This window comes from Dendrobium catenatum, unplaced genomic scaffold (assembly GCF_001605985.2).
Source record: "Dendrobium catenatum unplaced genomic scaffold, ASM160598v2 fragScaff_scaffold_1024, whole genome shotgun sequence".
In the NCBI taxonomy this organism is placed as follows: Eukaryota; Viridiplantae; Streptophyta; class Magnoliopsida; order Asparagales; family Orchidaceae; genus Dendrobium; species Dendrobium catenatum.
Genome location: NW_021319486.1, coordinates 295,900 through 312,148, shown reverse-complemented (window position 1 = coordinate 312,148; position 16,249 = coordinate 295,900). Strand labels below are relative to the sequence as shown.

The 16,249-nt window shown below is 39.8% G+C and overlaps 1 protein-coding gene across 1 annotated transcript; it reads right to left on the bottom strand.

Annotated features, from left to right (window-relative positions):
- Nucleotides 1-14,505: 14,505 nt before the first annotated feature.
- Nucleotides 14,506-15,918, bottom strand: LOC110111944 (protein UPSTREAM OF FLC-like). The gene is made up of 4 exons (XM_028697999.1): nt 15,617-15,918; nt 15,457-15,526; nt 15,253-15,377; nt 14,506-15,172 (listed from the first exon to the last, which is right to left on the bottom strand). Exons 1-4 carry the CDS (start codon nt 15,840-15,842, stop codon nt 14,559-14,561), a joined length of 1,035 nt encoding a protein of 344 aa, XP_028553832.1. The 5' UTR covers nt 15,843-15,918; the 3' UTR covers nt 14,506-14,558.
- Nucleotides 15,919-16,249: the final 331 nt, after the last annotated feature.

Genomic DNA, 16,249 nt, shown 5'->3' with positions numbered 1-16,249 from the left:
GATTCTCCCGGAATTAAGAGAGTTTATATATGAAATAGTTTCAAAATAGTTTTAAAATACTTATAATTACTATTATATAAATTTTGGAAATTAATGATAATTTAAAAATAATGTCAAATTCCATAGTAACTAGGTAAGGGAGACCCACTGCTACCCTAATCTGAGCCTCACAAACGGTTAGAATAATAGTTGGTACCTGGAAAATTATACTGTTATAATTAATATGTCAATATTAAAAAAAATATTTACTCGAATCATCAAATCCAATATTCATGTGATTCTGTCAAAAAGAGCTCAAGATCAGGGCTCTGGAAATGGTTTCAAAACATTAACAGATTCGCCTTTTTGAAAAGATACGAGTCTCCTATATCGCAAAAAATCGATTTAAAACGCGAAGATATGATTTTCCGAAGTTTAATATATAAAATAATATTTTAAATAATGTTTACTTTACTGTTTTGGAAATATCAGAAAATCTATCAATAGGAATTTTCACCCGAATTGATTTTCAACTGTACAGAATTCCCAAACACACCCCAAAACAAGTGCTGCTGCATCAAAATCCTGACTTAAAACGAGAAGTTTACTCAATTTTAAAAGTTTAAGGTATGGATAAATTAAATAGTTATAAAAATAGTTGATATTGCTGTTTTAATACAAATATACTATCTAGACAAGATCAAAAAATAATTGATTCAACTAAACTTTAAATGTGTCTACAGAATTCAAAAAATACATTCAAATCATAGGTTTTGTTGCACAAAAAATCCGATTTAAACAGGGAAGATATAATTTTTTCGAAGTTTAAAACGATTAAAAAGGATATTTTAAAATAATTCCAAAATAATCATGAAAAAAAAAAGTTATTAAGATGAAACTACGAAAAATAACTTTCAACTTCTGAAAATTTAAAATTCATACTCAATCGAAATAATATATATAAAATATTACGTAATGATTTATTGATTTAGTTGATACTTTTAAACTTAATTAACTAATTAAAGTAATTAGGATAATATTAATTATGAAAATATATATTTCTAATATTTAAGAACAAATATATTACAATTCATACATAATAATAAATATGTACCAAAAACAATAAGAAAGAGTTGGATCATGATTATAATATTAATTTTATATTATACAAAAAATAATTTGCTTATATTATGAACTTAATAAAATAAGTCAAAATAATTACTTTTTTTAAGTAATACTTTTTCTTCATACTGTTTTTTAAATAATTCTAAAATATATATATTATTTTTATTTAAAAAAACAAATTATAGTGCTGGAGTGAATCAAAAATACGGCAAAACGACGGTTACTCTGGCACAAAAATCGGAGCAAAAATGAATTTTTCGAGGTGATTTTTTAAGAGTAATAATGCTTTTAAAAATAATTTAAAACAAATTTAAAACAAAATTAGCTCTTGCGTGGAATGGACACGTGTTGCGGTGCGCTGTTGCACGCTTCGCGGGTGTTTTCCGGTACGACAATCATTGGGACGGCGCAATCATTGCGCCGTGCCAGCCAATATGATTGCGGCAATCGATGCACGCACTCCATGTCCACCCCACTCATCCACGTAAGCAGTCCCCCCCTCGTCCACCGTCTGTATTCGCTCACGCTGTAACGGTTACGGACGCTCCGATCGTCTGGACGAATCTGTCTCGATCCGACCAGATCCCTTGCGGTCGGACTGAAATATCTTTCCGTGGTCTGACCAGGATCTTACGTCGATCAACAGGATCAACGGTTCAGAAGGCAGGGCGGGCCTGGGAAGCTTGACCGGACCAAAGGCTAGGGCTATCTTGCTTCGTTCTCTCAATACGGAATATATCGACCAAACGCAATGATAATTTGATGATCTGTCTCTCTACTAGTGAAGAGCATCGATTGGAAGTTATTTTGCGATATAAGATCACTAATCACAACAGCTAATTAACCCTAGTGTTCTAAACTAGGGTTTGAGATATACCTTCCAATCCACACGGTTGGAATTCGGGCATCTTATGGGCTCGTTGGATCTTCTGCGGAGATGTCGCACAACGTTTCTCTAGCTGATCCATTGAGATCCTATTTTAATTACCTCGCACTTGATCTACCTGTGACTTCGTCCTGGAATGGATTTGGGCCTCGCGCGGTGTCGCCAGGGATCTGGCTGCGGTGGTCCTCTGAGGTGGTCGAGGTTTGCTTGATTCAAGTGCAAGGTGGGGAAAGGTGTGTGGGGGGTCCTTCTCAACAAAGTCTCAGGACCTGAGACAGTCTTAGCCTCAAGCAAGAGAAAAATAGATTTTTTCCCAAAACAACAGTACTAAGGACTTGATATTTTCTAACTCTCCCTCAACCCTATCTATTCCAACGGCTTCGATCACATCCTGAGGTGATTTGGAGGGAATTAGGAGTGGAACCACGGCAGTTTTGAATTTGACCATTTAAGGACTGCAATAATTCCATGAATAGGGTCTTTAATGGGCTCTAAACATGTGTGACATTTCACCTATTTAAGACTTTGGTTCTGACCAAATCAACGATTGATCTTGGTTCAAACCTCGTCGAGGGATCTATACGGGTTCGGGTGGGCGCTCGAGCTCAAGAATAAATGTGACAAATAAATTAACAAATGATTCTTAGGCCTAAAAAAGCGTACAAATTGCGTTCAACTCTGGTTGACTGGTCAACCTGTTTCTGACCCACGGGTCGAAGCTCGAGCTCGACGGACTGCGACCTCGCATCCCACTGAACCCAATGTCGGGAGGGCCCATAGGTCTGGACATTGTGTCAATGACCAAGTTCAACGTTCGGGGCCCAAATCATTGGGCAAAATCGAGGTTCAATATTCCAGCGTTAGGCCTTTCAAGTGCCTGTGTCGCTCCTGCTGCTCAGGTTGCCCTGGCCGCCTCAACACCGGCAGCCTGCTGCAGCTGCTTCCACTCTATCCGTCTGCAGCGGTCAGGCGACCTGCCGTCCCTTTACCGCTCCTGTGGCACAAAGAACTCTGCCCTCGTGCCCCCTCAGCGCTCTTCGGGCTAGCCTGCTGTTTGTTGTCTCTCCTCACTTTGTTCCGGCGAAAGTACCCCCATCGCGTTTGGGTTGCCCCTCCCGCTATTCCACTAGGAAGAAGGGACCAGACGAGGTGCCTTCGCCCCTTCTTGCCGGGTTTTATGTTTTTGCTCGGCTTTCTGTTTCATCCTCGAGACTGCCGGGCAGACCCGGCACTTCCAGTTGTTCTGTCCCCCTGCCACTTCTCCAGGCAGTTTGGTTCAGATGTTCCTCCACCTCCACCTCCGGCCTCGGTGGAGAAGGCCCGGCAGGAATAGGTGAATAGGACGGGTGGTGTTGCGCAGCTAGCTGCGTTAGAGGAAGAGAGACATGATGGCCGATGCCATCGTTACGACGAGTTAGTCATAGGCAGAGGGAAGTGGCTCTCGCACAGCAGAGGCCACACCCAGTTGTTGTTTGCACCTGCCTCCAGAGGTGATGGGTAGCCCCCGAGTTGGAGGTCATTCAGGGAGGACGCTTCTCCCCATTGACGCATGAGTGGAGATGAGTGAGGATGTTGTCCGCCCTATTAGCGGCAGGCTTCGCTCCTGTCGTCACCTACTCACCCCGTAGCAAGGATACCCAGGGACGCTGAGGTGTTCCAAGCCCTTCACTCAGAGGATTTCGGAACATCGTCCGCTTTACGTCTCTCCATGGCAGAGGGTTCTTATTCGCCCGTTCAGTCGGGAAGGCCTTTACTCCGTGCAGATTTCTCGGGCTGCGCTACCTCTTCAGTTACGGAGGCAGACTGCGCAGGAGACTTTACAGTTGGCAGAGCGGCAGACACGCCCAGCAGCCAGGTGAGACAGTTCCAGTGCATAGGCCGCTAGCAGTTGCTCCTTGTGTAGGATTGACACCCCCGTCGCAAGGATGGATACAGCAGCAGAAAAGCGCTGCCTCGGCCCTCATGTCAGTTCATCGTGGTAGCTCCAGGAGCTAGCCAGCTTACCCGGTAGAGCCTCGTTCGCAGTAGACGTAGTTTGGAGACGTCCAACAGGCGGGACAGGAGATCCGCTATTGCATGAAATTTTAGACATGGGTTATATGAATGAAGAGCAATCATAGGGGAGAGGATTAGTGGGTGATTGAGTTCCAATCATTCACTAATCCCTTCATTAGGTGTAAGTCCTTTTATTTTTCGTAGATTGCATGTGTAGGTCGCACCACGAGCACTTAGCTTAGGCTCTCCTAGATCTAAGGACATGGTGTGTTTATTTCATTTTTTTACTCCCATGCATTTATTACCTTAATGGTTAGATAAAACATCACTCTTAACTCCTACAACGTAGTGACACCCTAAGGACAATAATTAAGGACCTGTCTAGCGAACTTAGAAGTTTTCTAGGGACTAGGATGGACCCCAGAACGACATGAAAACTTCAACTCTTAAACTTAGTGACATCTGAAACTTCCCAGAATTTTCTAGGAATTTTTAGGAGTCTTTAGACCCCTTAGTTAACCAACCCTAATTAACCCGCTAAATAAGGCCCCGAGACCTTCCGAAAATTACAATGAATACACCTTAGGTCAGAAAATTACCCATAATACCTCAAACTGACCAGAAACTGATCATTGACCTTAGATAAATATGTCTCCCTAGTTTGACTTCAGGTTGACCCCTAATTTGACCATAGGTGGAAATTATCATTTTGCCCCTAATAATTCATTAAAAATTATTAAAAATCCCAAACTATCTCCAAACACTTGGGAACACTTTCTCTGGTTATTCCTGACTTTTGGGGGTGATTCCAATCAGTTTGGAGCTTGTTTTGGGCAAAACAGTAAAAAAAAGGCCCTTTCCTAGTTAATTTATAAATTCCATAAATTACCCGACCTTTAGAAATTCATAACTAATTGTAGAAAATTCTAAATTAGGTAAACTCACTTGCATTAGACTCCAATTAGGGCCTAGTATTTACTAAAAAATTTAGGTTTCCAGAAGCTGGCCTAGATTAGAAAGTCAACTTTTTGGTCAACCGTAGTTCATTTAGGGCCCGAAACTTAGAAAATTCATAACTTTGGATAGAAAACTCTGATTTTTGCCTACTACCTGTCTAACTACTCGTATTAAGGTCTAATATTTTCCTATGGTAATAGGAGACCCAAATTTAGTCTTTTTTCCATAAGTGACTTTTTGGACCCTTAGTCTAGTTCCTAGGAGGACCCGGGACTTTCTAAAATTGGCCAATGCAACTTAAACTTCAAATATCATTGTCCTAAACTCTTAAAAATGATCAACAAACTAAACTTACTAAAATGGATCCTAATCCACTAAGATTTAAATTTCAACTAAAATTCCCTTTTTGGCCTATAACATACCTGAACTTTAGACAATTTTAACTAATTATCCCACTTTGGATCTATCCTAACCACACAAGCCTTTCACACACATAGCATTATTTTCTAGGGCACTAATTCTAGACTTAGGTTAGGCCGCTGGGTTTTATTTTCTTGCTGTGTGTCAGAGCTTTTCGTTGTTTTCATTGCATGCTGTTTGAAAATTGATTGGTGTGTTTGTTTACTTTTTCTGCACTCTGGATGTGAGCGTTAGACTTACCCATAGGCTAGGAGCGCCATATACATATATATTGTTCTTCCGTGCAGGTGATCATGCTCAAGCTAATAAAAGGGGGGAGCATTATAATTATTTCTAATAATGTTTTATGCAGGTGCTTGCTCAGCTCCCCCTAAAATGAAATGAGGGCTAAAATTATTAAATTATTATAACTGCTACAGATGGAGCTGCTTAGCCCTCAAAATTAAGAGCATGGCTTGGCACAGGGTCAATGGTGTTAGCACTTTTATTTTCATATAAACTGCTTGGGATGATTATTAGGATAACCTTGCAGGGACTTTAGATTTTTTTTTCTGCTTTTCAATGGAGAGATAAATATTTGTAATAATTAGTTAGAAGGGTTGTGAAACAAGACTATGAGTCGAGATATTCTTATCCAACTCGGATTCTAAAGAAGAATGGCATCCTAAGGGGAGAGTCTTCTTCCATTTGGAAGATCGAGTTGGATGGCTAGATATCAAGAAAAAGGCAATACCCCCTACTGGGGGAATTATCTCTTTGTTTGAATAGTATCAAGCACGGGAAATCCAAAAGAGTCCAAAGGAGGAGAGAATCCAAGATCCAGGGAGGGAGAGATCCAAGAAGTCCAGAGGAGGAAGACTCCAAAGCTAAATATTAAAGGACCTAGATATACCCAACTCAAAAGTTGTTGGCAGTCTGTCAATAGACGTTTAGAAATCGGGTTGTTGGCAGTGGTGCCTCCGGGCACATTATTTCTGTAAATCTGAGTGTAAATAAGGCGCATAGTTTTGCCTATGGACATTTAGATGATCTTACTTTTTTGGATTTATATTGATGTGTTTCCTGGTTGCGCAGTTAGAAAGATAGAAAACCAAAGTGCTTTTTAAGGTTTCTTTCCTTGCAATGGCTGCTTTTTGTTTTCGCCTGGATTGTCGTTAGGCTCTTTAGAGGACTAAAATTTTTTCTACTCATAGATTAATTCGCCAAATTTTAAGAGTTCTAAAACATAGAAACTTAACAGAGCCTAGGGAATTGCCGGGAATGCGTCCGGGGTCAGCATGCAATTATTCATTTCTCTTTCCTTGCTGATAGAAAGACATTCTCCCTGCATGCGGGTAAGAGTCTGGATAATCTGGCCTATGAGGGATGAAGTCGGACTAGGGGGACCAGTCTTTTGCACAAAAAAAAATATTTTTATATAGCCTGTTTTTTAAGTTCTAATAGTATTCATGAGCTGGAATTTCAACTAGCATAGCATGCATTTAGAAACTAATGTTAATTAAATTTAAGCTAGAAGCATCTTACCCACATAAGTTCAGGATTCACTTAAGAGAAGTATCTAATGTCGGTCCTATTTCCAATAACTGTACCATCCACCCATCTATCATAATTGACTTGACAACATGGTTTTGAATCGATTAGGTGGTTAGCTGGCTCCCCAATCCAGGCCGGGGTAAGTCCAGGTTTTGCATAGCATTAGCTAGGACACTGGTCTTAGTGTGTGTTGAACACTAAGTCCAATCTAGATTTAGGGTTCGAGGCTACTACACTCGATCTCGTAGTATGCCTAAAATAGTAATTAGATTCCTTCTTTTCAGGGATCCTAAATCCTACTTATCTGTGTCACAGGATGACGCCACCTCCATCCTTCTGTCATGCATGTGATCGAATGCTTGACTTTCATTTTCTCCAGTTTCTATTTATAACCCTAGAGCCTCCGAATGCTAGTTTGAGCCACGCATGTTGATTCAGCCTCTTCGGACCTTTCTTCCCTTTGAGTAGGATTTCCTAGTCTACGCCTTCGTGCTGATCCCACTTTAGGAGAGGATAATGTATGATCCTTAATCGAGAGTTTTCTTAGGCTCCGGCCTGAGATGTAATTAATCACGGGGGCTTGCGCCCGTGGGAAAATTGGCCCCACAATCTATTAAACCCCATTCAAACTTTTTTTTCGGATGGGGGAAACCCGTGACTAGGTCGTGTGTATTACTATCCATCGAGGTGTGTTGGCGTCAGCCTCTATCCTCAATGGTTAGTCGTATGCACGATCCAATCTGTCCTTCCAATCGACCCGTTCGTGCAGTGCTCTTTTTGGAGGTCCACAAGGCCTCTTGGCATTCATCATTCTATTGAAATCCTGAGCTATGAGCACCTCTAAGGATTTTGAAGAAGGGTAGATATATATCTCTTGTGTGAGCTAAGAAGCGAGAGAGTGCTATAATCCTTCTATTTAATCTCTGGACATCCTTGGTATTTCGGGGAGGCACCATATCCCTTAGAGTCTTGATCTTCTCAGGATTAGTTCAATCACTCGGTGGGTAACCATAAAACCCAAAAATTTTCCTAAGGATACTCCAAATGCACATTTGGAGGGGTTGAGGTGCATGTTGTAAGATCGAGGAGACAGAAACATTGCTCTAAATCAGAAATATAGTGAGATTTTTCAAGAATTTTCACCAGCATATCATCTACATATACCTCCATCGTATGCCCTATAAGATCTTTAAACATCTTATTCATGAGGCATTGATATGTGGCTCCTACATTCTTTAATCCGAAGGGCATAACCTGGAAGCAATACAGTCCCCTATCTATTTGAAAAGCAGTTGCTTCCTCATCAATATGATTCATTCTTATTTGATTGTATCCTGAGTAGGCATCCATGAAGCTCAGCATTTGATGACCGGATGTGGCATCAATAAGTTGGTCGATTCGAGGGAGCGGAAAGCAGTCTTTCGGACAGGCCTTATTGAGGTCTATATAATCAACACACATCCTCCAAGCTCCATTAGTCTTCTTTACCATAACCACATTCACCAACCATGTGGGATAGTGCACTTCCCTTATGAATCCAGCCTCTAGGAGCTTGTCGACTTCTTTCTTGATGACTTGTTGGCGCTTCGGTGCAAAACTTCACTTTTTATAAATAACAAGTTTGCTCATTGGGTTGGCATTGAGGGAGTGTACAATTACTTCATGGCTGATTTCGGGCATGTCTACCGTACTCCAGGCAAAGATTTCTTGATTTTTTTCATAAGAATTATACATATTTTATCTTCTCTTCCTCCAAGAGTAATGATCTGATATGTATTTTCCTTAAAGGATGTTCATCGGATAAGGAGATACATGCAAGATCTTCGACGGGGGAGGCCTTCTGAGGAATGTCCTCATTTCATAGATTAAAGTCTTCGATGTTTAAGGTAATTGATGGGCTGGTTTAGCCTGTCGAAGATAGTAAGATTGTGCCTCTTGTTGATCTCCTCGTACTACACCAGTTCTTGATGGGGTGAGAAATTTCAGTCTGAAATGTAGGATTGAAGCAACGATCCTGAAGATTGACTGTAATGGCCTTCCAATGATAGCATTGTATGCTGACTCCGACTTCACGACAAAAAATTGGATGAATTGTGTAGCTTGTATGGGAATTCTCCCAGCACAACAGGAAGGCTTATCATACCTTATACGCGTACAAGTCGATTATCAAATCCATATAGTGGGCCTGCAGTAGGTTGGAGCTTCTCTCGAGCGAGGCACATGTTGAGAAATGTGGAGTAGAATAGAACATCTACAGAACTCCAGTTGTCAATCAAGATCCTTTTGACTTTGTAGCATGGGTCGCCGATCATTGCACTTATTACGATTGGGTCTTGATGAGGGGTATTTATTCCCTCTAAGTCAGAATTATCAAAAGCAATGGAATGATCGGCACGAGACTGCTTTTGTGTTGGTTCTTTGGTGGCCGCAATCAAGACTTGACTCGGCATTATAGGCCCCCCGGCAATAGTTTCAATTTCGCCAACTATTTGTCGATTGTCAGTCGACTGTCTTTATTATCAATTTTTCCCCCAGCCGGAGCATCATTATCTCGTACTGGTGGATTCTTGATGAATTGTCAGAGATATCCTTGTCGAATCAGTCTTTTGATTTCTTCCATGAGCTCTCTGCATGCTTTGGTAGTATGTCCACAGCTCCGGTGGAAGTGAGAATTTTGCTCCTAGTTTTCGACATTGGATTTCAAAGGATGTGGCACTTTACGCTCTCCTAGTCTCGGATAGCCATCAAAACATTTGCACGGGATACATTAAGCGGTGTGTACTCCTTCTCTTGGCGAGGCTCTCGTCGTGGCTGTGAGGGCTGAGGGGGAAGATTATAGTTCCCTTACTTCTTCCGCTGTGAGGATGGATTCTCCGTTCTTGATATACTTTTTTGTTTCCCGATTGTTTGTTCAAACTGCTTTCTGTGAGCGTTAATGGCTTCGTCGGTAGAGATTTGGGCCTCTACATGATGGATTAGGTCCGTATATGAATGGACTGTATCTTGCATGAGTGCTGAGTAGAAGGGACCAGGTCGAAGCCCTCCGAGAAATACACCTCTAAGTAACTCGGAATCTACCCCTGGAATTTGTCGTGCCTCAGTAGAAAACCATTGAAAGTATTCATTGAGTGACTAATTTTCATTCTAGCGAATTCCTGAGAGGTGGAAAGAGTCTTTGACCATCCTCCGATTGACAACAAAATATTCGACAAATATTTTGGCTAATTTGACGAATATTGGGATAGATCCGGCGGGGAGTGAATAGAACCATGTTCGAGCATGCCCTTTGAGTGTAGCTGGGAAGACTTGGCATAAAAGCACATCAGAGGCTTGTTGGATATGCATTATGGTCTTATAGTGATCGATATGTTCATACGGGTCAGATGTTCAGTCGTATGCATCGATGTTCGGTAGTTTGAACCTTGCTGGAATAGGGTGTTGAAGGACGGCTTCAGTTAGGGGTGATGACTCCTGAAAATCTCTCTGATGGAGAGATTGTCTTATATTTCTAATGGGGAATTCCTCTCGGACTAGTCTTCGTAATTCATGCCGTAGGGCATTACGAGGGAGTTCGGCGATGTGTCGCTGAGCTAAGTCTTTGGGGGCATCCGAAGGAATGTGACGCTGGCGGCCTATCCACGAAGGATGTGTAGAGCTTGCTGTGTCAGCAAGTTCATTTTTTGGATGTGTTGGAGGGCGCATTCTTGGCGGTGGAAGGGGAACTTCGACATGAAGAACATCTTCAAATTGCGGTGGGTCTTGAGGAAGAAGTATATCTTCTTGAGGTGCTAGTGCTGGTCCTCGAGTCTCTCGTAGGAGTTGAAGAATCTCATTCTACGAGTCCTTTATCTTTCTGATACAATCTTCTAGGGATGGTCTTGAAGTTCCTTCTCCAACAGAGTTTCGACCGCCGGGGTGAAAAGAGACAGATGCTTAGTGTCCTTTATTCAGTGATTGATTCCGAGACTGATGTGAATTGGAACGGGAGGCTCCAAGGATGCGATTACTATGCCTGTTGACCATGGTGGTGATGCTTCAGGATAGTGGGATTATCGTTTCCCACAGACGGCGCCAAACTACTATGGACTAGAATATATACGACGATAGAGTTTTAATTATTCGTCTTAGCGTTATACGGATATCCAGCTCACACATAGATAACACAAGATTTTTTACGTGGAAAACCCTTGAAAGGGGAAAAACCATGGGGCCTAGCCTAGTTACAAAGATTTCACTAGAACTTGAGTTGGTTACAATGGGCTGACTCGTCTCTAAGGATGATCAGATTACAAATAGCAATTGTACAATAAAAATCCGGGTGTCGAGTAATGGTCTGGCAGGACTTCGGGCCTTAGATGATGATAAGGTAGAACTTCGGGCCTTAGATGAAGGTCTGACAAATGGGAGAATCTTCAATGTTGGTCTGGCAAAGATGAGAGCTTCAAGTGAAAGACTAGCAGAGCGTAGAGCGTCAGGTGGTGATCCAGTGGAGTGACGACGTTAGACGGTGGTCCGGTGGAGCACAGGGTGTCAGGTGGTAGTCCGGCGGAGTGACGACGTTAGACGGTGGTCCGGTGGAGCATAGGGCGTTAGGTGGTGGTCTGGCGGAGTGACGACGTTAGACGGTGGTCTGGTGGAGCACAGGGCGTAAGGTGGTGGTCCGACGGATTGACGACGTTAGACGGTGGTCCGGTGGAGCAGAGGGCGTAAGGTGGTGGTCCGGCGAAGTGACGGCGTTAGGCGGTGGTCCGGTGGAGCACAGAGCATCAGGTGGTGGTCCGACATAACTCCGGTGGTGGTCCGGCGGTGGTCGAGGAGGCTAGGAAGCAAGAGCAATCTCCAATCTCTCTCTTTTTTCCTTAAGCTCCGGGGTCCCTTTTCAAGAGGAGAGGGGGCTCTATTTATAAATTTTGGGAATGGCATGGTCCGTAAATAGGTGAAGGATCAAGGTTAGTTGGGAGTGGTTGGATTGACGGCCGATCTTGAATCCCTTGACCATGAACCGTTCGATTGACGTTTGAATGTAGTAGTGATGTTGTAATTCAGTGATCTTGAACTCGTTGGATTCGTCTCGTTGAGCCGCTCGATTTGACTATAAGCTTGTTATGTTTGGAATCTGTTTGGTATCCAAATTGTGGTTTGAACCTTCCAACAACGCTTCGGGTCCTTGATTTGGACCCATTTGGGCTCAGATTGGGTCTAATTTGGTGTCGTTGGGTTCGTATTTCGGAGACGCTTAGTTCGACTTTAAGTTTGCTGAAAACGGAATTCAGATGTTCCTGATTTTGATTTCGAAACTTTCCAACTGGATTTTGCTTTGAGATTAGTGCCATATCAAGATAATTTTTGTATGATGTATCAATTTTATTGAAGTGATCAACTATTTTCAATAGATGAAAATTTTGACTTCACACTTAATAACCTCACTTTGAGTATGATTTTTTAATATTAGCGTAGTGATATGTTTGAACACTTCTTTTGTCACATTAATGTAATAATTCATAGAAGTTAACTAAGGTATTACAAGGCCTCAATTTTCAATAGATGTCATTTTTGTGGGTATATCATCTTGCTTTTCTACATTTTTAATTTTTTTTTTTTTTTAATTTTGATGAGTCATAAGGCAAATATTTTAAACAGGCTATACATATATAGTAGTGCATGAGTTATTTTTTATTCGAGCACATAGGCAACATTCTTTGCTACGGCAACATTACTTTTATTGTCACAAAATAAAATAAATTTTTTCTTGAAATTGATTTCATCATTCTATAAAAATTTTCTACAAAATCATTTACTTACTATCCTAGTGATGGCTGCTTATTCAATTTCTATTATAAATAATGTTATTATCTTCTAAAAATTTAACTGCTAACTAATAGAAATGCCACCCAAGGCGCAAATGTATCCCGTAGTAATTCTTATATTTATTTCTTCTCTTAAATATTGCCCTATAGATATGACTCCTAAAATTTGACAAATTTTAACAATTGATTAGATATTATTGTTATATATCTCACATAATATGACATATTTTGACGATTGATTAAACATTATTATTATACATATCACATTATATGACACACTTAAATAATTGATTGAACATTAATGGTATATAGCTTAAATAATATGATAAATTTAAACAATTGAGTGCACATTAAAAAAAAATATAGCTCATAATGTGAAAAGTTTTAACAATAATTTTGACTTTTTAAAAGTTAATCTTATTCTTAATAACTTTCCATTAATATATTTTTTTCTAGCTCTAAATTAAAGGTAGATATCAAGTTATAGTTAATCATTATTCAAAAATTAATTTAAATATAAATTTAGTAAATTATAAAAATTACATTAAAACACAGTTGAAATATTAAACTTTACATAGAAAACGCAAAATAAAATTCGGTTTTCTTAAAAAACTAAATTCATTTTTAAATTTTCTTCAAACCCCTAAACATTTTTGCAACTATGATACTTTTGATTAATATTTATTTACCTTCCTCATTAAATCAACTGCAATGTACTTTTTAATGCAAATAAAAAACAATGAAGCTCTTTTTAGATGCAAATATATAAAATAATTAGCTAATTATAAATCATAAATGTTGCTTCAAAACTTTTCAGGCTCAAATCTATATCAAACTGACAACCCAAACAGTCAGTACTAGAGAAAGTCAACTCCAAAGTACAACAATGGCCCCACATAGCCATATTAACTTTCAACTGACCCCACCAATAAAATCTACTCCCATAAATTTCTAATATTTATACAAATGCCCTTAGGATTAAAGGACTAATAACCTAATTAATAACAATGCCCTCTTGTTATTGCTGTTTTGCTGAGCTGCGCTTCCTTCCAGGAATACACTTTCCCTTCACCTCTTCCCCATTGTCTTCCCCCATCCCAAGTTTTGCTCCCCTGCCACATAAGAACAAAATAATTCATTGAAAATTTATGTATAGCTTTATGAAATCTTATTTTTAAAAAAGTACATTTTATTTTAATGCTTTTTTTATTTTAAAAAAAAAACTTAATTTTTTAAAAATTTAAAAAAGTATATATATTTTAAGCAACACATTTGTTTAATTGGAAAATTTATATACATACCACTTTATTTCAATTTATTTACATATCTAACGTCTAAAATATTAATATTAAATTATTATCACCTATATAAAATTTTAATATGACTCCTACAATTCATTTCTATCATTCATATCATTCTATAAACTTTAATATTTCATTCCATATATTCAAATTTGTTTTATGGATAATAGGCATGTAATATTAATGTTTTGAATGTTAGATATATAAATAGCATGAATTAAATTGGTATGTATGTAAATCCCCCTTTTTTTTCATGACAGTTTAATTATATATTTTTTCTTTATTTTTTATTATTATTTTTTTAAATTTAATAATATATAAATATAAAATATTATTTTTTTAATATTTAATTAATTTTATGCTATATTTTTCACCTCTCAAATTAAAACTGATTCCGTCCCTACTTCAAAGCCAGCAATCCTCAACTAATACTCCTAGATCCTTTTAAGCCGTCCACGTCGATAGAATTTTGCAATTAAGAAGACTACAATAAATTGCAGCTTCTGAAAAGTTCAATAATCAAACACAGAAATGCCGCCGGTAAATTTAAAGGCGTCACCTTTCTTCGTTATATGAGCTCGATTTCTTCAATGCCGGCTCCGCCGCCGCCGTCTGACCGTTCACCTCCATCCCCTCCACTATGCTGCCACTAAAGTACTCCTTCTCCGACATACGATGCAACTTTTCCGCCGTACATTTCCTCCCCGCAGTGGATAGGGCTGCCTGAGCTGTAGCGGCGGGCTTCAGAAAACCGCCGCCGACGGCCCGGCCGCTCTTGACTGCAATGGAGCCGCAGGAGATAAGTTGGAGAAGAATCGAGTTGCGGTTCTGGCCAGATTCGGGCGTCGTTTCACCATCGTCGAACCGGAAGGATGCACAACCGGTTCGGATTCCACCACCGCCGGCTGAAGCTTTGTCGGAGGAGGAAGACGACGGCGGTGAGGAGTCATCGAGAGCAATCTCCGTATGTCGGGAGCGGTGGGCCCGCGGCTCGTTGATGAACTTACCTCGATCAATCTCATCCGTTGATACGCCACGGGAGCATCTAATGAGATGTGGGTCACGCTCGGTATGCTCACCGGTTGTTTCCTCTTCCTCATCCTCTGCTTCCACGGCCCGTCTTGCTCTCGCGTTCTCGCTGCCTAGCTGCAAATGCTGAAATCGCTCTACTGGGAGAAAAAATAATTTGAATAATATATATAATCTTAAAAATTTTACCGAAGAGAGTGGTGGATAAAATAATAAAAACCTATATTCGCAGGGGTGCAGCCATGAATGATCTCCGAGCCTTTGAGAACGTACTCAGCTCCATCCACAGGATAAATCAAATCGTTCTCCGACAGATCATTCCATACATAACCATTCTTATAGCTCCTTTAATTTTTATTCCAAATTAAATTTGTCAAAAAACATCAACTAACTGAAAAAGAAGTTAATTTTCTTTAAAGATTACCTCTTGCAGGACCAAGAGAACAAAGAAGGCATTCCCTTTCCTCTAAGAACTGTGAGCCGATCAATCACATCTTTTAACCCAAGAACAGGGGAAGAAAAATGAATCAATAAAAACCGAGTTGAAAAAGAATGAATTTTGCTCAAATATTGAATCTTTTTACCTTTCAGACGAAGGAGCTGATGTGGAAAATGAGAGATTTCCATGAAGTGAGGATGCTCGAGCTGGCCGTTTCTGCTAAGATAGTAAACAACTTGAACCTTTCTCATAGCTGCGGCGAGGCTTCTTCCTTTCTCTTTCTGCTGTGTAAAGTTGCTGGTTCGAGCTCGGTCGGGGCTCGTCATCTCTCTAATAATCTTTCTTCTCGCAACTTCACCATTAATTTCCATTGCTGCTAATGGCTTCTACTTGAGGAAATAGGTGAAGAAGAAGGGAGAAAGTGGCCGCGTGACAGATGGAGATGGAGAGAGGCCAACTTTGTTGTCTACGTACTGCTTCTGTGTTTATATCGAAGGCTACTCAATGGCTTAAAGTTACCGCTTAGAAGGTCCGAAATTATTACGTGCGGGCTACCCCCACCTAGAACTTATGTTTGAAGTCCAATAAAAAAAATAACCCATGTACTAAATATTATTATATATTATTAGATATATAGTATATAATAATATGACTAATACATATCAATACACAATAATATAATTCTATATTATTTTGTATTACTATATATTAATGTGTATTGATATGTATTAGTTAATACACATCAATACATAGCTAAATACATATTAATATACTAGTC

Excerpts from the sequence above, each read along its gene's own strand:
- LOC110111944 (XM_028697999.1), bottom strand. The coding sequence starts at position 15,842 with ATGGAAATTAATGGTGAAGTTGCGAGAAGAAAGATTATTAGAGAGATG. Across the intron at positions 15,527-15,616 it reads TCAGCTCCTTCGTCTGAAAG|ATGTGATTGATCGGCTCACA; the intron begins GTAAAAAGATTC and ends TTGGGTTAAAAG. Across the intron at positions 15,173-15,252 it reads CTGCACCCCTGCGAATATAG|TAGAGCGATTTCAGCATTTG; the intron begins GTTTTTATTATT and ends TTTTTCTCCCAG.